The sequence below is a fragment of the Tachysurus fulvidraco genome, chromosome 1 (genome assembly GCF_022655615.1).
Source record: "Tachysurus fulvidraco isolate hzauxx_2018 chromosome 1, HZAU_PFXX_2.0, whole genome shotgun sequence".
Lineage (NCBI taxonomy): Eukaryota > Metazoa > Chordata > Actinopteri > Siluriformes > Bagridae > Tachysurus > Tachysurus fulvidraco.
The window spans coordinates 12,829,752-12,852,468 of record NC_062518.1 but is presented as its reverse complement, the minus strand read 5'-3'; the positions used below and the strand labels follow the sequence as shown (position 1 = coordinate 12,852,468).

General features: G+C 36.4%; 1 protein-coding gene and 1 long non-coding RNA gene across 8 annotated transcripts; one reads left to right on the top strand and one right to left on the bottom strand.

The window, feature by feature from the left end:
• Nucleotides 1-239: 239 nt before the first annotated feature.
• On the bottom strand, nt 240-1,289 carry LOC125146035. Its single transcript, XR_007144536.1, has 2 exons — nt 1,057-1,289; nt 240-539 (listed from the first exon to the last, which is right to left on the bottom strand). It is a non-coding gene; the product is annotated as an uncharacterized LOC125146035 (long non-coding RNA).
• Nucleotides 1,290-10,074: 8,785 nt separating this feature from the next.
• On the top strand, nt 10,075-22,413 carry tnnt3b (troponin T type 3b (skeletal, fast)). Of its 7 annotated transcripts, XM_027168426.2 has the most exons (15): nt 10,078-10,174; nt 11,260-11,299; nt 11,386-11,396; nt 12,016-12,030; nt 12,908-13,000; nt 14,446-14,463; nt 17,339-17,357; nt 17,710-17,755; nt 17,981-18,097; nt 18,436-18,513; nt 18,693-18,806; nt 19,146-19,255; nt 19,345-19,435; nt 21,611-21,651; nt 21,922-22,413. In XM_027168426.2, the coding sequence occupies exons 2-15, from the start codon at nt 11,280-11,282 to the stop codon at nt 21,956-21,958; spliced, it is 810 nt and encodes a 269-aa protein (XP_027024227.1). In that variant the 5' UTR covers nt 10,078-10,174; nt 11,260-11,279; the 3' UTR covers nt 21,959-22,413. The 7 variants fall into 7 exon arrangements, with proteins under 7 accessions (XP_027024228.1, XP_047656954.1, XP_027024227.1 ...); XM_027168427.2 differs by lacking the exon at nt 12,016-12,030 and having other exon boundaries at nt 10,075-10,174; XM_027168428.2 differs by lacking the exon at nt 14,446-14,463.
• The last annotated feature ends 304 nt before the right edge of the window (nt 22,414-22,717 follow it).

Sequence of the window (22,717 nt, the reverse complement as noted above, 5' to 3'; positions counted from 1 at the left end):
AAGGGCTATTCATAAAATGGTTGACTCAACAATTTCTTTTCAAACTTAGACTGAAACTGGGAGTCCTGTACATTAATTGGAAGGCCATTCTAGAACTGTGGGGCTTTGTAAGCTCTTTCTCTTTCTTTAGCCTTCTTTAAGGGATCAATTTTAGCATTATTTAAGGAATCAACAAATAGCCTCTGCATTTTCATTAAAGTAGGCATGGCATATAAAAAATGTACTGAAGCAAAAGACCATTTAGTGCTTTATAAGTGAATAACATATTTTATATTCAAACAGATTTGCCCATTTTTATCCACACAGGCTGATCAGGTGCATGTTTAGTCTCTTGTCATTTTGAGAGTGGACTACTGCAACTCTCTGCTGGCAGGTCTACCCCTGAGTCCTTGAGAACAGCCAAATCTTCAAAAATCCATAAGTAAAAGTGGTCTGAGGAAGAACAACTGGTAAAATGGCAACAGGGTCATTTGCACCCAAGGCTCACTGATGTGTGGGGGATTTGTTGTTTCTGCTCTTTGGACCTGCCTGATCCTGAGCTTTGGGAGAAAAGAATTTATGTTAAATATATATTTAATTCAGAAATTACACTGATGTTTATATTTCTAAGTTGCACAAAGATCCAACTTTTACAATTTCACTTGACTGTATACATTGGTAGAAAGGACATTTATAATCACAGTCTTCAGTGTTACACAGATGAAGATGTTTTCTCTTAAGTTTTTTTCATTATATTGTCTGAAATTAGTTTAGGAATTAAATTAATAAATTAGGAATAAGTAACTAATTAAGTCCAACAGTTTCAATAAATGTTTTGAGGTTTGTGTTTCTATATAGAATATGCAGCTACTTGCAATTCCTCCAAAGATATTGGCTCATTTATTTGTTCAATAGAAGAGATAGATAATTTTTGTTCTAAAATAAGTGCATATTGTATTTTCTAAAATAGGTCTCCTGAATAAATTTAAAAGCTTTAGCAGCACCTAGTCTACATTTTTACACTATGAACAATTCATTTAAGGTATTTGGCAGATGCCTTTATCCAGAGTGACTTACATTTATCCTACATAGCTGAGAAAATGGGGGTTATGGACCTTGCTCAGGGGCCCAGGGGTGACAGCTTGGTGGCCCTGGGATCCTTACAATCTTCGGGTCAATGGGAAAACACCTTATCCACTGAGCTACCACATCCACCTAACACAGTGCTAAAATGTTGAAATCAATACTGTATCATGCAGCATTTCATGCCTCACAGTCTGTAAGAAGTCTGTCTGTATTTTTGTCCTGTTTCTGTCTGCTGCCTTGCCCTGTTGTTAATTGTTTGCTCCGCCCACTTCTTGGTTACCATGGACACTAATTGTACTCAATCTTTCCTCCAGGTGTGTTGTCTTTGTGTCTGATTGTTTCTGCTTTTTTATTGGTTCCTGTCACCTATATATTCTCTGTTTGTTCACTTCCCTGGTGCTAGTCGTTTCAATGTTCCTGTTTCCTGTCATCTCTGTGTTCGGTCTTGTATTTCCTGCTTGTCTGTGTACTTGTTTTTGGTCATTAAATCTCTTTACTGCATTTGGATCCTCGTTCGCCTTTGCCTCGCCGTGACACAGTCACTGTTATTATATAATTTATTTGTATAGCACTTTTAACAATTCCCATTGTCTCAAAGCAGCTTTACATATAGAAACAGAAGTTAAAAATTATAAATTGAGTTACTATTGCGTTACAATTTTCCTTAATGAGGACCAGGAGATGATGGTGGCAAGGAAATTCAATTCAATTTATTTGTATAGCACTTTTAACAATTTCCCATTGTCTCAAAGCAGCTTTACAGAAGTATATACATATATAATAATAATGAGAAGAAAAAAATTTGAATAAAAATAAATAAATGAATATAAACAATTGAAGTTTTTAAATTAATTTTAAAAAGATTACCGTAAAATTTAATATACTATATATCTATCACTATTCCTAATGAGCAAGCCGGAGGCGAAGGAAAAACTCCCTAAGATGATATGAGGAAGAAACCTTGAGAGGAACCAGGCTCAGATGGGGAACCCACCCTCATTTGGGTGACACTCTACAGTAGATAGTGTAAATGTAAATAATGTCCTTCCTACAACAGTTTACAATAGTGCAACCAAGAGCTCCTGAGGAACCAATGGATCATCGCAAACTCCGAGCTCAGCACAGACCTGATTGCTGATAAAGACTAGACCATATAGCTGCCTGACACAACATTGGTTCAAAAGAAGGCATGACAGTCTCCAGCGGCTTTGTCCACAACAATCCCATGAGACCCTGGCTGACCATGCAGATCAATCCCTGGCAACTTGACAACCGGGCAAAGAGACAATGGTAGAACATCTAGCCAATGGTAGAACATCAGGATTGCGGAAGTCGCTCTGTAAGAAGAGCTGGTGACTCATATATGACTTAGCTGAAACATATAGTCAAGTCAAGAAGCTTTAACTGTCATTTTAACCATATATAGCTGATATAGTTATTGTTACGTCCCCATATTATTGTTTTTTTTTTTTGGAATGGTGTTTTGTTGTTGTCTTTCTTCCCTACTCTTTTGTCCTCACTTTTGCTTTAACAGGTCAATTTGTGTCTGCCAATCACCGTGACGCATGGTGATGACAACGCACAGCTCCACCAATGAGGGAGCCCTACATGGGATTTAAAAGGCGCACCTGTGCAGGAGGCGGGAGTTATCTGGCACGCAACATCTTTTGTTTGTCTGGTTGTTGACCCGTGTGGTTTTTGTTTTGTCCTGTACCATCCTTGCATTAATTTGTTGGTTATGTCTGTGTTCTTTGCTGTATCAGTGTTCCATGCCTCATTCTGGTCCTGTCTCTCTGTTTCCTATCGACTGTTATCTGGTTGATCAAATATCAAATGCCAGTATTAAACGGGGAAAGAGATAGAACAGGTAAGACATCACGTGATGTACATGTGCAACACTGAGCCACTGCTACTTGTTTAGAACACTAGGTTAGTGACACGTGCCACCCCTTGTATTTTTGTTTCTAGTAAGTGTAGTGTATTTAGGGCGTCTTGCACGCTGAAGATTTTTCTTTTCGTTTGTATGGTTTATCATGACAGTTTAGTTAGATTAGAAGTTTTGTTTCCGGTTTAGTAAGATTGTTTTGTTTCTTTCCTTGATTTGGCAAGGTCTTGTTCTTTTCTCTTGTCCCTGTTTTAATGTGAATTATTTTGGGTTTGGTTCTCGACTGTACATAGTTTTGTAAATTTATGTATATACTGTTTGGACTAGTTGGTGATGGTTCACTAGAATAAATGACACTATTGTGGACTTGGTGGTTTCCAGTTATTACTTATTTCCAGTACACGTTCAATGTTTTTTAATGTTGCACCCTTGACCCCTAGACACATACAAAAGGGGTTTGTAACAGTTATATATGATGTAGTGCAGTTAAACAGCGTTTCTCCAGGACCATGGTGCTACAAAATACAACATAAACATACATACTGTAAAACAACACTGAGCTAAGGACTTGAAGTAAGGCACATAAAGTGCAATGTGTGTTGCAAACTAGTACAAACAGTGCGAGACAAAAGACCGTGCAGATAGACAAAATACACTACAGGACAATACACAATACTGTATATTATAAAGTACATTGTGCAAAAACTGGAGGATTGTAAAAAAGAGGGTTTAAGTAGACGTATTTTCATTTATGAGAGAAGTATTGACAAGGTATTGAAATAAGGTGTGCAAGTGTAGGCAAGTCAGATGTGTGTCTGTGTGTAAGTCTGATGGCTTGCAAGATGAAACTATTGCACAGTCTTGTGAGGGTTCAAATTCTTAGGTACCTTTTTCCAGATGGCAGGAGGATAAGGAGTGTGTGTGTAAGAGGTGTGTTCAGTCATCACAATGCCACTGTCTTTGCAGATGCAGTGTGTGGTATAAATGTCCATGATAGAGGGAAGAGAGACTCTGACAATCGTCTCAGCTGTCCTCACTATCCGCTGCAGGGTCTCGAGATACAAGATTCTGCAGTTCCCAAACCAGACACTGATGCAGCTGCTCAGGATGCTCTTGATGGTCCCTCTGTAGAATTTGGTCAGGATGGGTTGAAGGGATATCATCGGGCATGGGGACGATGGTGGTCATCTGAATTGTGGCAGGTCTTACTCGTTTAAATTGAATGTGAACAGCTCACTCTTCAGTATGCCTTAACTCTTTATTTGAATATATTTTTCTTATATTTGATTGATATATAGTGTACTATCTGCTTAACTTGGTTTATTCTAGAGTTATAGCTCTCTCAGATGATTAATCAGGAGTAGTTTGTCTCCCTTAAAATCATGAATTGTTGGCAGGGCTTAGTTATTTAAATAAGTGTCTAGTACTGTTTTGATCTATTTTACCAAACAATATTTTAAATCTCACTTTTAGTTGACTGCAGATATGTGCCTCAACCCATCTCTGTAGTCACCTCATAGTCACAGGCGCTCTCAGACAGCAACCCCTCTGACAGTGGTTGGCAATTTCAAAGAAGCACAAGACCCTAATAAGCTTTACAACATCAACCCCAGGCTCCACCTGCTTCATACTCCCTGACTGAGGAAGACTTTTTACCATGAGAAGATTGAGAAAATCTGCTGGACCTTCACTTCTGCCAGAACTTCACCCTGACAGATTTCCCTACTCTTACCTTGCTCTCTTTTCACGTCTCTCTTTTCTTTCAAAAATTCTTGAAAGCATTGTCTATAATCAACTGTCAGTCTATCTCTCACAGAACAACCGGCAAAATCCCAACCAGTCTGGCTTTTAAACAACACATTTGACAAAGAGTGCCCTTTTGGATGTCTCTGAGAAACTACATGCTTCTAGATCAGCCAAGCCGTCGTCTGTCCTCATCCTCCTCGACCTTTCAAAAGCATTTGATATGGTCAGCGAATCGGAATTTGCGTATCAACATGGGAATACTTTGCTTCCTACACACTAAGAAATGATTCATGGGCTTAGTCAGTTCAGTAAAGTTACACACAGTTCAGGAAATCATTGTCACATGACACTAAAACTAAAATTACATTGTGTCCTAAGCTTATTCATTGATTCTAAATGTAATGGAGTTTTAGCTAGCTAGTGTGTCTAAACAGACTTTATGAACAGTTTTATAGTGGCAGCTAAATAAACTTATGTTGATGACCTAGTTGTTTTTGTGTGAGGTTAAATGTTATGCTACAGCTAAAGAAAAGCACCATGTTGTAGAAACATAGAAAAAGACATGGTAAAATAATGAGCTAAATAAAATAATGTGCTTAAATAATAATTTAAGCACATTACCTAACTCATGACATTGCGTGTGCGCATCATTTTTATCTGAAGTTTGCACAGTTGACTCATTTTGTCCTTACAAAATTTGTCTGTTTTTTTCCCCCCTTTTTTTCATTTAACAATCTGCTTCATAATGTTTGATGGTTAGGCAGCTGGCACATTTCTTTATGTTTGCAATCATTACAATTATTTTTAAATAGCTTATTTCATTAGGATTAATTGTCAGATCATGCCTTTTTGTTAGCCGATTTGTTCTTGTTTTTCAATCTCAATAATTCAGCATCATAGGCAACATACAGTAAGTTATAAATTATTGTATGTTATAGATTACTATAAAACTGATGCTGTAAACACTAAAGCATTGAATCACCTAAAATTTAAGTTCAAGTATTACTTTTAAATGCTTTTTGAAGATGAATTGGATCTGTAATATTTGCAAGAAACAATCTCTTAAAGCATTATAGACTTGGCCATGCTGGATAATATCTCCCTTGTCATTATTGGGAGTGTTATTGTTCATTTAAAACAGTAAGAAGTGCTACAATTATTTACCATAGAAAACAAAGTTAAACCTTGTAAACATTTTTTGTTTACTTAAATCACAAGACCCCATAAAAGGCATAATCGATAATTGCATAATTCTCCATAAATGTGAAATGAAAATGATGAGGCTTTTCTGAGTACAATAACTTTCACTTGTTACTTCAAGCAGTGAGATATTAGCTTCAGTGATTCAATCAGAACTTTTCTGTGCTATTGCTTTTATTATTCTGCCTAATATGTATAATATTATCTTTCTATCTGTTGATCTTTTCAACTGAACTAAACACACTTACTTCATCAACTGAATTAAACACTCAGCATCACAGTGGTGTCCTACTGAATTTCCAGTACCTCACTTTGCCTATGAGACAGAACTTGTGCTTACCTCAGGAAATTAAGCTTTCAAGTAGGATGTAGGAAGATTCAACTTAATTTTATCACAATCCTTCCAGACCTCCTCGAGAAACTGGCTTTTTCAGTATCTTTCAGCAACTTTGCCTACCCAACAAGTTGGGTACCCAACAGTTGTCTGATGTTGCTGAGGCACTAATTCAGAAGCATCCATGCCTGAAAGAAATAGGTTTATATAATGGATGCTATGGGTGGCAACAAAGACTAAAATAGAAAATAGGCATAGTATAGATCAAAACTTAGAGGGCATGGATGCCCTGAACTTGATGTGAACTCTCTCAAAAAGAATCCAGCACATGAAAAAGCACCTGTAAAAAATATCAAAAAGCTCAAAAAGGCAGATTTAAACTACTGTACTTACCCACAAGGAGAATCCAAAGGAGGTTTGGAACATGAAAGAGTGGAGCTCCTTAATGAAATAAAGGAAAGGAACAACTGTCAGATCAAGGAAGTCAATCAAGCACAAACAGTCTTAAAAGACAGATGGGCTGCTCTTTTTGATGCAACTCAGGTAAACTTTTTTCATTTTACAGTATGTGCTATATTAGTAAATATTCTACTTTAAAAAATTGTGACAGTTTTCTTTGCACCTTATTTTTATACAGATAAATGAAGAATTCAGTAGGATAACCACTGTTAACCTGGATACAACGTTTATGGCAAAACTGGACCAGTACTCCCCAAAAATAATGTCCTTGGTGTCAATAGGAGGGGCAGCAAAAATTAATATTCAGAGTTTAAAGAACATGCTGCAAGAGGTATGACTAAATGCAACATTACAAAAAGAAAATTCAGTTTTTTCTAGTAGTTATTTGGGTGGTACTGTGCTGGTCCCGTGGAGTAAATATTGGACATAAATTTGACTGGTGGCCAGAAACACAATGAATGCTCACTGCCTGGTAACTTTATGCTTATAAGTGAAATATTAAGTCAGATGTTTTCCACAGCTTAGTCCTCTGTCTTTAAGTGAGATGTTACTGCTGTGTCTATAAATGTCCTTTTACTGGGTGATTGTGGGAAGGAGGAGAGAGGCTGCTATCCTTTCCCTAGTGGTGTATCTCAGAGAAAAGGAGGAAAATCTCTCATTGCCTCTAGTAGCACGGAATCCACGTCTTTGTTTTGTCATAGTACTGTCTTTGTGGTCTGTGTCTTGTTTATTGAGTTTCAGTTTTCTTTTCCCCCAGTGTACCCCGGTTTTGTTTGTGTTGTGTTTTTATTTAATAAACCTTTGGGTCTGAATAAATAAAGCTATGACACATAGTGTGAATATAAACACAAAAATATAACTGATTCGTTTATATCTACATTTATAGTTAATAACAATAACCATTTTATTAAAACATTATTAATTCTAACACTGTAATAGCAGCATTAATTTATTAGAAGGTTTTTATAGTTTATATACTAGTATACTAATATTCCAAAATCAAAAGGTTATTAAATTACAAAACAACAGAATTTGTTTTACAGCATATGCTTGCAGTAACCATTTTTGCCTATTTAGGGTTTTGGTGGATCTGGAGGCCAGGAGCACAGGAAAGGGCCAGTCCTTCACTGGTCCATCTTGTCTTCATAGCATAGATTTTTTTTAAGACCCCAAATACTTTAGCTGTTCTATTAAAGTTTTTGTCCTCTTGCCATTCAGATTTATGATTTAACGGCCTACACTGAAATACGGTTAATACAGTAGATTTGTAGCTGTTTCTTTTAACTTCTGCATCAAAGAGAGGACTACTGTGTACAAAGGAGGACGGGCAGGTGAGTTGTTCTTTGATATCTACCTTTTTTCTAATTTTAATTACTTTCCACTGATTGATTTGTTTTCTATGATTTTCTACTTAGTGGACAACATCTGGAGTACAGCATCCCAAATATTGACTGCACAGGGGCTCTCTATCATTTACCTTGTTTCAGCAATGCTAGAAATAATGCTACAGTATATTCCTCTTCAGCATAAAAAATCTTTATATTAATATGTTACTGTATTCTGTATTCTGTGTGTCTCTTTAAGCTTCAGTCAGGACCAACTGGTGAACTTTCTTCTTAGGGCCTTTTTACATCTGGTCACTTCAAGCGTTTTCTCTGATCCGATAGCTATCTGATTTGTTAAAACTGTTCCATTTACATTAGGCCACATAAATGCTTCATGGCGAATCAGATATCAATCTGATCTTTCTACTCCCGCCCAAAATACAAATATATTGTACCTCATTTCCGGGGTAATTGAAATGGAAAACACTTTGGTGTATGCGGTTGCTACAAAAAACAGCCTTTACTGTTTGCTGCATTTTCGCTGGCGGCAGCAGTGCATTTTAAGACCCAACGAGACACCTGGGTGAAAGATCAGAGCCAGCGCTGGTGGGAAAGCATATTTGTTTCTGGCGTGATGCACGACTCGCGAGTCACCTGCGAGTGACGTACTTCCGTTTGGGAGGAGTATCGCGCTGACGTATGTGGCTTGAACAACCACATGCATTTACACCTGTCCAGTTTCATCTGAAATGCGTCCCAGACCACCTCCTGAAGTGGTGTGAGCGATCAGATTTATATCTGTCTTGAAACCGTTTCGGAGGGCATTTACACCTGATCTTTGAAGTGACCAGGTGTAAAAAACCCCTTAGACCACAAAGCATCTCTCTTATGATTTCACCTGTGCTTTATTTGCGATCTTTGTCTTCATTAACATTATCCAGAGTATTAGACAAATCATACCAATTCACACTAAGTTCTCCAGTGTGAGAAATTGTAATCTGACCATTAGTGGTGTTCTTGGAGTTGAGATGATCCACTGATAAGTCTCCCTAAGGCGGATCTATAGGTTATACATGGACCATCGTCAGAAAGTAAGTCATTAGTGTAGAGTCACTAAGCAGAATTACAGCATCCAGAAAAATCAGGCAGGATTAGGAAGTATATGGGAAGAGGAGCCACAACTGTAAAAGTCTCTAAGGATAAAGCACTGGCATCACAACAGGCAGAAGGCATGCACATACAGCCTGACATAGAGAGAACAAATTAGTTACTATTATCCCATAATTTTTTAAAAAGTGTACATGTGACCAAATCAAGTCATATAATTAACATAATACTATAATTAATAGAGTAACATAATCAATGTACTCAATACAGTGTACTGTTTACTGATGTGAGAATACCACGTTGCAAGATTTTGACATTTTCAGTATGACAATTACCAGCAATATGAATGTTTTACTTTTTTACTGGTAAACTCATTTTTGGCATGTGGTGACTTCCATTATGTTGGAATATTTCAGTGTCAGTTTTTAATTTTGTCTGAATTTGAGGTCATAAATTATGAATCCAGTTGTATATTGTTTATGGCTTTTATTTCCAGCAGACAGTTTTGCATGGCCTCAGAGTCATTTTCTGCATGCCTGTCTGATGTGTAAAAGGTCCAGGCTTTCTCACACCATCAGCTTGGCCTTATGTTTGCTCTCCTTGTAGTATGACAGATATAGCAATGATAGTTTTCAGCTGTTCAGACTTGACTCTCCTTCCATCTCCATCTCCATTCTTTTGATATCCTTACTTGGCTTGGGTGTTTGAAGGTCTGTTGGGTTGGTTCTGAAAATGCAAATCTGGCCCAACTGCCTTTCTGACCTTCTCAGCCAATATGGGTCCTTAGAAGATTAAATATCATATCTCTCTCCTCTCTCTCTCTCTCTCTCTCTCTCTCTCTCTCTCTCTCTCTCTCTCTCTCTCTCTCTCTCTCTCTCTCTCTATATATATATATATATATATATATATATATATATATATATATATATATATATATATATATATATATATATATATACACACACAGTATATAACACGGGATCAGTAAGGGAAGGCGTGAGCAAAACCTTACAGCCAGGCTACTGGACACTCTCCTCTTGTTTCTTCTTTGAGGTAAGATTGTTGAGATAACATAATTGATTTTTTGTCTTTGAAATGATAAATAGGAAATTATTTATTTTCTTTATTTTACAGCTTCATCATGATTCTTTATATGATATTCATATGTGCAAAAATAGGGAATTAAGGCTCATTATTTTCTAATCATTAGAACCATCAGCATATGTTAATAAAAGCTATTAGGAAATAGATTTTTATGTTTTATATTTTTATGTTATTTTTAGATTTTTTTTTATTATCTAGTCTATCAGCAATAGTTTATTAGGCTCTAAGTCCCTTATGGCCAATGCAATAAGAGAATTACTATATTTTGTATTCTACTGTACTCAGTAGCTTCAATGTTTGCAGTGACAGTAGTGAAGGATGGATGGCAAGATTATGAAAAAATGGTAAAAGCACATTGTACTTAACAGTTGAAGTACTAAAGTTTTAATTCCCAACTATATAGTTAGTTCTATAAAAACATTGGAAGAATACATTGTTATGAAATTTGGAATAATTAAGTACTACAATTGCCTTTATTTAGTTAAACATATACCATTCAAGCCATTTTGCTAATTTCAGAAGTTCAGTTATATGGCCTTTAATATCATCTGTTGTTTAATTTGATAAAAGAAAAAAGCTGTGTCCTCATATATCCACTGAGGGGACCATGAAGGGGTTGATCCAGGACATATGATCTTCTGATAATCCCCCCAAAAATTTTAGCAGCTGTTCTAAGGCTCTATTTGAAAGAACACAACCAAGGCTCTCACATGCAAGAATTTTACTTCATGATCACTTGAACTCATGCTGGGTTATTAAGTAACGTGACCCTTAAGTATGACCAAATAACTGCTAAAACCGCACCAAATTTATAAAAAGCTTTGTGAATGTGAACAGTGAAATTTATCAGTGGATAGCTGTCAGATTCAATTGTAAGTCAGATAGGCCGTCTCAATAAATTGTTAGGAGTCACTTTTAGTATAGTATTAGAACTGCTTCTCTCATTGTGACAAGAGCAAGGCACTGATCATGAAGTAAAATCTAATCTAATAGTTTATTTTATAATTGCTGAGGAAATATGTCTTGTGTTTCAGGTGTGAAGTCTGTGAACATAATGTCTGACACAGAGGATGTGTGAGTATTTTTGCCTTTTGTTTTACTTTGCATTAATCAATTGAAAATATGATATGTTTATTGATATTCAATGTTTTTTTTTTTAGCGGGCTTGAGGGTGAGTTGAATTTTCTTCTTCTTCTTCTTCTTCTTCTTCTTCTTCTTCTTCTTCTTCTTCTGCTTCTTTTCTTCTTCTTCTTCTTCTTCTTCTTCTTCTTCTTCTTCTTCTTCTTCTTCTTCTTCTTTGTAGTAGTAGTAGAAGAAGTAGAAGAAGTAGTTGTAGAATTCATATCAACACTATTGCTTCTTTTCAACTGTTATTTACTATGCAGGCACATTAACAGAATCCACAATGTTATGTTACTTCTGTTTATGATAGAAAATCCAAAATTTTGCACAAAAGGAATTTGCATACCAATCATTTAAATCAATTATATAATATCAATAATATAATATAATACATTTGGTGGCAGTGTTATTCTGCTGCTCTAAAAGTCAAATATTAATGAAGGCATCTCGGCTGTTAACGGGTTTATGACTAACTGTAATAAAATATTGAAATAATAGAATAATAAAATAACCAATCACATAGTAGACCTTTGAAAAAAAAACAACCTATACACTCAGGCCAGACTGCTGAGCAATGATTGGTATGTATGCATGAAATCAATTGTAATGTAGTATTAATTATAATGTTAACTTTGTGTGTTCATTGCTTTCTTTTCTGGCAAATCAAGAGGTCGAAGAGGAAGGTAAAAGAAAAACTATAGATGTTATAAATTTTTACAGAATACAGATCCACACTTTCACTCTAATATTTGAAATATGCCTGATTCTAAACTTCACCGTGTTTCTCCATCGTGTGGTATTTACCTTTAGATTATTGAATGACAAAAGTTAAAGGAGTTTTTTTTACAAACAGTGCTATTTATGTGTCAAACTAACTTCTAATTGGTTGTGTGTGTCTACAAAAGGGAAAACTTAATTTACATTTGCATTTAAAATAAAAACATTTAACTTTCTGTTAGCTAAGGACACAAATATTGCTTGTGTCAGACTTAAGGATGTTTGTACTTACACTCATGATTTACATTTTAACCAGATGTGCATATGAATCAGAAAGAACTGAAAAGGCAGGCTAGGCAATCTATAAGATAAAAAGATTGATTACTTTTTAAAACTAAGCTAAATATAAAACATCGGCTAATGATAAGATGTAAGACAAAAGGAAAGATTGATATTTTTCAGAGATGATTTTAATTAAAGCAATTTAAAAGAGATGACAGGTGAAATATAGCAATAAATCTGATCTGAGTTGTGTCTCTGTGGCCCCTATTTGAACATAAGGTCATATATAGATCTAGTACTCTACCCCATAGGCTATATTATATCATGTTATGTTAAGAAATGTTCGTAATAGCATAGAATAAGGGATCTTGAGTAGAAAAGGATCTCGTGATTGTCAGTTCTCCCATCATTCTTGTGTGCTCAAAACTACTCATCTTGCTATTTCTCCTTCTTTCTCTTACTCTGTCTAATCTTTCATAAATAACAGTGCTGTTTCTTTTTTTAATCCAATAACTGTCACCACATTCTGTCTCCTGATTGCTTTACTGCATGTGGCATTAGAAGAGGTAGTAGATGTAGAGATAGCCCCAGAGGCTGAGCCAGAGGCAGAGCCTGAGGAGGAACCTGAGCCAGAACCAGTGGTGCATGAGGAAGGTATGTGGCATGTATATTCATTCATCCTTCCGTACACATTCTCACCTGAAACCAGAGCCACTGAATGTGCAGGTCAACCTAGTTCCCAAATCAAGTTATTAAAGAATCTTGCTCATTTAGCTACTGCTCCAAGCCAAATACCATCTCTTCATAAGTGCTTACTTAAATTAAAAAATTTCTCCCTTTGACAAAGGAGAATGGCTGATGCAGATGAGTGATTTGCTATTAATGTATTCATGGCATATATTTTTTATAATTCAGATGAATCTTTTTATTTTGTGCATATTTGCAAAAATAGGTTTTTATAACTAATGTTGCATGTTGCTAAACGTGATCATCTAACAAATTCTAGGAATTGGACTGCTGTGCACTTACCTTGGTGTTAATTTCTACCAATTTTAGAGCTAACAGGTACTTTAATAAATATACAACATCAAAAATAATTTAGTAAATCATTTTGCTTAAAAAGTTATTAATAAGTGTCAATTTTATTTAAAAAATAAAGAAATAAAATCCATCCCACAAGCCATGGATCTCTGTCACTCTCTCTCCCTTTTTAGAGCCACATCAGCACCTTCCACTAGCACAAAGTGGAGAACTGACTTAGCTGATTACTATTGCCTCTCCTGATGGTGTTAGCATTACAATAATTGGATCAAAATTATATCTTCATATTTTAAAGTTTAATTGATTAGAATTCTGGGACAATGTCACCAGACTAAACTGCTGTGGCCCTATTTTCAAGCAATTTCATAATACAAAATTATAATAAAATAGCATGTCACTGTAGTAAACAATATCAAATCTTAATTTTTTTTTTGTTTTATTATTAAACACAAAAAGCAGGCAAATCTCAGGCAAAGCGGGGGGGGGGGGGGCACGGTGGCTTAGTGATTAGCACATTCACCTCACACCTACAGGGTTGGGGTTCGATTCCCGCCTCCACCTTGTGTGTGGGGAGTTTGCATGTTCTCCCCGTGCCTCGGGGGGTTTCCTCCGGGTACTCCGGTTTCCTCCTCCGGTGAAAAGACATGCATGGTAGGTTGATTGGCAACTCTTAAAATTGTGGTGTGTGTGAGTGTGTGAGTGAATGAGAGTGTGTGTGTGCCCTGCGATGGGTTGGCGCTCCGTCCAGGGTGTATCCTGCCTCAATGCCCGATGACGCCTGTGATAGGCACAGGATCCCTGTGACCCGAGAAGTTCGGATAAGCAGTAGAAAATGAATGAATGAATGAATGAATGAATGAATGAATGAATGAATGAGTTTCCAAGCCATTTCCATGACTGCTACTAATAATAATTCCAATTGCTTGTGCTCTTTTTTTCTTTATTTTCTCTTTTATACATCAACACAGCAGTTTTTATTTAGATATTATTTCTACTAAATACCATGTCTATCTAATATTATTTGTTTTGCTTTTGCTTTCAATGCTTCCTGCATGTAGAGACCTATGAAGAGGAAGGTATGTTGGTAATTTTCCTACAGTACTTTTGCAATTCTGTTTGTTGGTGAGTCCCAGGGGATAGGTCGCCAATGCATGAGCGGTCATTCAAAGATATAAGAAAATATATAGCTACACAATTTTTAAAGCAATTCAACAGCTCTTGGGCACTGTACTTGGTGACGGAATATGCAGTGAGAAGGGTGAAGGAATATGCAGTGCTACAATATATATATATATATATATATATATATATATATATATATATATATATATATATATATATATATATATATATATATAGATAGATAGATAGATAGATAGATAGATAGATAGATAGATAGATAGAAACATTTGTGTGTACAGTACAGAGCTTTTGTTTTAGGTCCCATAGTTAAAGTTAACAACTCCCAATTTGTTCAGTATCTCCCAATGTTTCAGTATATTTAAATGAAAATATATTTGAATATTTTCAATATTAAATGGTGTGTTTGCCTCAGCAAGCCTTAGACATATAAGGTTTAATATTAACACTAGACTGCTAGACTGGAGAAAATAGTGATCCTTAAGTTTTTTTGTCTTACAATTACTACTGTTATATTTTTTATTGTTTAATCATGAAGTAATTCTAAAATCTATTTTAAAACCTACATAAAATCTATATTTGTTTTTATGTTTATAATTATTGTTAAAAAGTAATAATACAAACATTTGAATCTTGAGTTCATTTTGTGTATATTTATATTGAGTCAGTGCATATTGAATGTGTATTGGGTGGCTATAAAGTCTGACGTCTGTTATGTACTTAGAGTGGCACAATTAAATTAGTTTAAACATTTACAGCAGATTTGAAGAAAAAAATAATTTATTTCCTTTTATTACCTCTCTCCTTTTTTCATTTGTAAAATTGTGTTTTTATTATCTTTACACTCTAAAAACTGCTGGGTTAAAAACAACACAATTTGGGTCATTTTGGCAATCCAACTAGTTGGGTTATAATGTTTAACCCAGCATGCTGGGTTGTGATTTTAACCCATTTATTAGTTAAAAAAGACTACACTGCTGGGTTGAATTGAACCCAAAATGGGTCAGAAATTTAAGTAATTAAAATAATGAATCTACAGCAATACTTACTTCGGTAATCCAACCCCACCCACGGGAAACACGGAAGTACATTATGTGCAATTTAGGTGATCTAAATAAAATGTCGTCCTTCGTTTTATTAATACACATTTTCTTATTTTTGTAAAGGATGTCTAGGCTAAAATAGCAAACCTTAAATCTTATATATAATATGTCTAATATACGGAGCTGATTTCGACATAACAGCATGTAAAACGCTTGCATTCTAAGAAAATGTATCAAACATCACAGAAAATGCATCACTGACTTCAGTCAGAAAAATTTACTTTAAGAATACAAACTTAAAATATGAAAACATTTCATAAAATTTACATAAACCTCAGTATCTGAAGATATAAGAATCATCAGTAAGAATCATTAATTGCAATGTAATTTCAGTGTTGTATAAGAAAAATAGAAGAATTTAGAATAATGAACATTCAATAAAGAGCAGTCAGGTCACAGTAATAATAATAATAATAATAATAATAATAATAATAATAATAATAATAATAATAATAATAATAATAATAAAAGTTTATTAACTATACACAGATTAATTAATAATAAAAAATAAAAATGAATGCTTGCAGAACTCCTACTGCTGGTGTCTCCTCCCAAGAAGTCCACAGTCTGTAGAAACTGCCACACCAGGGAACAGTCAACTAATTACATAGAAAATATTAATGTCAGTCAAAAGGCATTTTATCCAAGAATTGCTCCTAAATTATCCTAATTATCCTGGGTCTGTCACGAATAAAATGACGGTCGAACATGTTTAGTTTCAAACCTTATTTAGCCTGAGCTGACCTCAGACATTCCCGCTTGTTTCAAACTAACCACAGGCTGTACAGGAGTATAGGAATTTAAATTTAATCCTGAAAAAAAAAAAAAAACAACAACTATATATTATGTAGTATGCTCATAGTGAATGAATCTCCTTTGCTGTTGAATGTACTGTAGCTTACAGCGAAGTTAAACAAAATGGAGAAATTGGATGTCCTAACAAAATACGTTACCATCAAGTAAACTCTGCCGTATCAAAACCATATCTAACACAGAAATAATTTATAATAAAGTAGATTTAACACGTACAAAAGTAATATTTAAAAAGCATTTACCCTATTCCTTCCAAGCTCCGATGAAGATGCCACGCATGCTCTCCTGTTCGCTGATCTGGGATCTGTCAAGAGTCGGAGCACGGCTGTCACTTGGCCGTGAGGTAGTCTCAGTTTAACTGACTGAAAGCCAAAATTGCGCATATAACATTAGTTTATACAGTAAAGCAGATTTTTTTATGGCTATGAACATCGTTAAATATATACTGAATAACACGTTTCAGACAGAATTTTACGCGCTTTCATCTGAAGTCGCAAAGAAAATAAAGGCTTCTCGCACTGGTGTCGTCCGATTTTCACGTTGACGTGCATGCTCTCTTTCACGTCCGTTTCCCCAACACAGCGCCGCTGGGTTATAGCTCAAGACAATTTTCAACCCAAACTTGGGTTAAAACAACCCAAAGTCCTACCCAGCGGCCTCGCATTTTCGTTGAAAAAACAACCCAGCGTTTTTTAGAGTGTAGTATTCCAACAGTTATGGTTCCAACAGTTTATTATGGTTGTCATTGTTTTGTATTGGTACAGATTTCTGAGCAGTTGACAAAGATTTAGTGAAATAATGAACAGCATTGGTACAGCTTATTAGATGATTTATGAGCAACATTAACCTAATAATGTAACTTGACCCTCTTCCTATTTCATGTTCTTATATATAGAGGAAAAGCCAAAGTTCAGGTAAGTATTTTTACCATTATATGTCCTCTAATTGGTACAAATTTCTGTGCAGTAATTTTTATATAGCTCTCTTCTGAGAAACATAAGCAGTATTAATAAACAAGAATATGTTGCAATACAACATAATACAGATATTCAGAAATATATAATATAGTTGATAAATAATTTGTGAACTGAAAAAGTATGCTCGTTTTAAACAAAGTAAAAGCTTTCACAATTTCAGGCAAGTAATCATAACCATTTGTGTGTGTGTGTGTGTGTGTGTGTGTGTGTGTGTGTGTGTGTGTGTGTGTGTGTGTGTGTGTGTGTGTGTGTGTGTGTGTGTGTGTGTCACTCACCTTTGTCTGTTCAGACCCAGTGCACCAAAAATCCCAGAAGGAGACAAAGTGGACTTTGATGTAAGCCAAGCCAACATCATTGTTTTTAAGGCCGTCTGGAATTTTTCTTCAAAGTCCTTCCTCACTGCCCTTGGAAATCTTTATAGCATATTTGAAACAATTCAATCGATTAGAGATGTATTTGGAAGAGACATTACACTGCTTGCTGTTTATATATAACAATCTATAATTTAAGACCAATAACTTAACTTGTATGTGGGTATGTGTTTATGAATGATGTAATAGGACATCCAGAAAAAGCGACAGAATAAGGATCTCATCGAGCTGCAGGCACTAATTGATGCCCATTTTGAATGCAGGAAAAAGGAGGAGGAGGAACTTATTGCTCTGAAGGATAGAATTGTGAGTGACTTTATTTTCCATTGATCAATAACTGTCCATTGATCTTTATCCTTCGGCATGATCAGGTAAATTCTACTGTAGGAACATGTCAAATGGGAATGCAGACCATTGCAATGCACACATTCACACCTAAGGGCAATTAAGCAACTCTAAGAACAGTAACCCAAGCTTGCAAGTAAATGGATTACCCTGGAGCTGCAAGGCAGCGTCATGCCACACTCTCCAGTTGAAGCCCAAGCTTTAATATGGTCTATGTGTGTGTGTGTGTGTGTGTGTGTGTGTGTGTGTGTGTGTGTGTGTGTGTGTGTGTGTGTGTGTGTGTGTGTGTGTGTGTGTAGGAAAAACGTAGGGCTGAGAGAGCAGAGCAGCAGAGGTTCCGTACCGAAAAGGACAAAGAGCGTCAAGCAAGACGTGAGGTATGTTTTACTTGTTGTATGTTATATAATGATCCCTGATGGATGAATAAGCAAAATACTAATCAAGAAAGTTAAAAAAAAGTTTTATTTTTAAAATTTATATATGTAAATTACATTACAAATAAGTATTTTATTATATTTTCTTACAAGTTAACACCATATTTACATTTGTGCACCAGGAGGAAAGACTGAGGAAAGAGGAGGCAGATGTAAAGAAAAAGGCAGAGGAGGATGCAAAGAAGAAATCTGTTCTGACAAGCATGGGTTCCAACTATAGCAGCTATCTGCAGAAGGTGCTTATTTGATCATAGCTCCTTACCCTTCAGAAATCACATACCTGCCATGTATGGAATAACATTTCAGTAATAACATGTAATAGCATTGTCTATAATTGGAGTACTTAATGCAAGGTTTCTTTCTGGGTTACCCAAACCCATGTCCTACCATAGTAGTAGTAGTAGTAGTAGTCATAGTAGTTTAGGTAAAGATACCCAATAAGAAACTATGTCAGTATTAATTGTGGTTTTTAACTTGTTACAATTTGGGGACTTCAAATCTTTTGGCTATTCTGTAATCATGATTTTTGCTCTCAGTTCTAACACTTTAACACTAATTTATCATTTCTGATACAGGCTGACCAAAAGAAGGGAAAGAAACAGACAGAGAGAGAGAAAAAAAAAAAGATCTTGGCTGACAGACGCAAGCCTCTGAACATTGATCACCTGAATGAAGACAAGCTGAGGTTTGTGCAAATACTTATGGTCCAGCAAATATTAGACTGGTGTCTGATATCTAATCACTAATAATTCTGAATTAAAAAAAAACATGTAGGGATAAAGCCAAGGAGCTGTGGGACTGGATGTACAATCTTGAGTCTGAAAAATTTGACCACATTGAGAAGATAAAGAGGCAAAAGTACGAGGTAAGTATTATGTAATAATGATTTTTGTTTGTATCATACTTTCTTCCCAATATATATAAAGCCAAATCATATGTGTGTTGCCTATTTAAAGTTACTAGAAACAGATTGCAGAAACCATGCATTGCAGATTGTCCTGAAAAATTACACTGACAAAAACATTTTCTTTCTGTGCATATGTACAGTGCCTTTCAAATGTATTCATACCTACTGAACTTTTCCACATTTTGTGATGTTAACACATGTACTGTACATTTATGTAACCACAAACATAACTGTATTTTATTGGTATTTTATGTGATAGACCAACACAAAGTGGCACATAATTGTGAAGTGAAAAGAAAAAATAATCAATGGTGTCCAAAATACAAATTTTTCTAACAAATATCTGCATTTGTATTCAACACTCCTGAGTCAATACTTTGTACTTGTTATGCGAGACACAGAGGAGGAAGCCGGAGTGAAAACAAACAGAGTTTATTTGCAAAAACACGGAAGTAGAGTAATCCGGTGGTGCGCGGTGGAAGCGCGGCCCACAACGGTCCAGAGCTACGAAGGCAGTCTGTGTTATCCGGTGGTGCGCAGTGGAAGCGCGGCCCACTGGGTCCAGAGTATTGGGATGAGAGGTAGTCGGTGAAATATCCAGGGGAGCGCTTAGGAGAAGCGCGAGGGTGATCACGAACACAGGAGTGTAGAGGAATGAACAGCAAACCATAGATAATAACTGACAGTGAGTGCTGGTGAGAGAGGGGATTATATATGGTGGCAAATGAGAGTGGAATGTGAGTCAGGTGTGTGTAATTAGTACGCCGGCGAGCCGCTCCGTGCGGGTGGGGCACGCACGGGAGAATAGTCAGAGAGCTCCCTGACAGTACTGTAGAACCAGGGTGAAGTGCAATTTTAGGTCTCCACCACATGTTATGCATATCATCTGACCAGAACACCTTCTTACACATGTTTGCTGTATCCACCACATGGCTTGTCACAAACTGTAAAACGGGATTTATTATGGCTTTCTTTCAAAAATGACATTCTTTTTGCCACTCTTCCATAAAGGCCAGATTTGTGGACGACTAATAGTCATCATGTGGACAGATTCTCCCACCTGAGCTGCGGATCTATGGGACTCTAGGGTCTCCATCCTTGACAGCACTCCATAGTGCTTCCCATGATGAAGGATCTCCTTTCTCAGGCACAGGAGGTGATCCTAAACACCCACCCTGAGATGCGGAAGCTCTTGTTCTGACCCGTAAGGGGGACCAGTTCCTATAGGCAGTCTTCTTATCTGAGGTGACTGAGTACTGAATGCTATGGCTCCCTCCATCAGAAAGCTGTATGCTCTGAAGTGGAGGCTTTTCTGCTTCTGGTGCGATGAACACTTTTAGGATCCAGTTTACTGCTCGGTCAGTACAGTGCTGGAGTTCCTGCAGTACAGTGCTGGAGTTCCTCGGTCAGTACAGTGCTGGAGTTCCTTCTGTGCGCACAGAGCACAGATCTTCAGATACAACTCCCTCAAAGAAGTGTTCCCATAGCGTCAGCCCTTCTCAGGGAACCAGTTTGCAACCACAGCAGCAACTCGATATCTGAATAGTAAAAGAAGAAAATAAAATCAAGATATTGAAATGGCCAAGTTATAATTAATGTCTCAAACATTGGTGAATGTTGTATAGAACAAATTCACTCAAGTTATTGTTGCTAAAATGTTACTGAAGTTTATTGTTATGAAGTTTAAATATTTTTTCCCCATCTGTTGGTTTACTTTTTGAGGTCTGTGGTTTAGTTTTCACCTGAGCTTATTAGTTTGCTTGTAGAAGTTGGTGTGGAGAACACACAAGTGTTCTTTTTTCAATGCCAGTAAAATGCTGTTAAGTTAATAGCATGTTACTATGCACATAATATTCTGTAATGTAGATAGAATATGATGGTAGCTTGAACTGTTAGTGGTATAAATCTGGGAAGGTAAATACAGAGTAAAAGGGTAGCTGTGTAAAACTTGCAAAGCCCTATTAATGGCTTAGTTAAGGTAATGCTAATTAATAAAAACTAAAGGCAGAGGTAACAATATCAGACTCATTATGCCCTGTCAAATCTTGGTGAAACTGTGTTTGCATGTCTCAAAGTCAATGGTAATATTATTAGTATATGACTACTTTAAATATGCTTATATGTTGTTTTCAGGTAATCTCACTTCGCAACCGTATTGATGAGCTGCAAAAGCAGTAAGTAGCTGTAACTTACCCACACAATGCAATGCACAAAGTCATGTGCTAAAAAATGTTTAATTCTCTTAGAATACAGCATATGTTCTCTTAGTTTGACCATGTCAGTTTGACTACTTTAAATTTTTTAGCAAATATTGAGTCTGAAGTTTACACAAAATGGTGTCAGATTTGTATTCTCACTTTGTAAAAGGGACTTATACAAGAGAATAATTTGTCTGTCCATTGAGATCATAACCCCTTTCTCTCTCTATTTACTTATCATCACAGCTCCAAGAAGGGTGCTGCTGCTCGTCGCCGAAAGTAAACTGTTGATGGAGAACACTGTACCATTTGAAGCAATGGCCTGATTTCTCAGATTGCTCAAACTGATTTTTTGAAGCACCTGCCTCGTCTCCCGACCGCCACCAGAGGGAACCTTCGCCCGAGTTCTAGCAGCTTCCACACTACAGCTCCCACAAACCCCCGCTCCTGTCATGATTACAGCACTACCTGCGTTCAATCACCTGCTTCCTATAAAGTATGAACTTGAACTCCCTTCCACTGCGAATTCTTGATTTGCCTCTGCTATCGGTCTGAGCGTTTATTCCTGGTTTTTGACTCTGTTTTGATTTTGCTCTGTTCTATGATTGTCTGCCACCTGCCCCGAACTCGTGCCTGTATTACTGTTTCTGATTTTTGCCTCACCTTTGACATTGTGTTTGCTGATTCTGACCTAAGCCTGTTGTACCTCGAGCTTGCATTAAAAAGTGTGCAAATGGATCCTCTGTCTCACGAACTGTCATTACAAATACATAGATTTTCTAAAATGGAATTCTGATTATAAAAACAAAAGGTAAACATTCATTCATTTTCTACCGCTTATCCGAACTTCTCAGGCGTCATCGGTCATCAAGGCAGGATACACCCTGGATGGAGTGCCAACCCATCACAGGGCACACACACACACTCATTCACTCATGCAATCAACCTACCATGCATGTCTTTGGACCGGGGGAGGAAACCGGAGTACCCGGAGGAAACCCCTGAGGCACGGGGAGAACATGCAAACTCCACACACACAAGG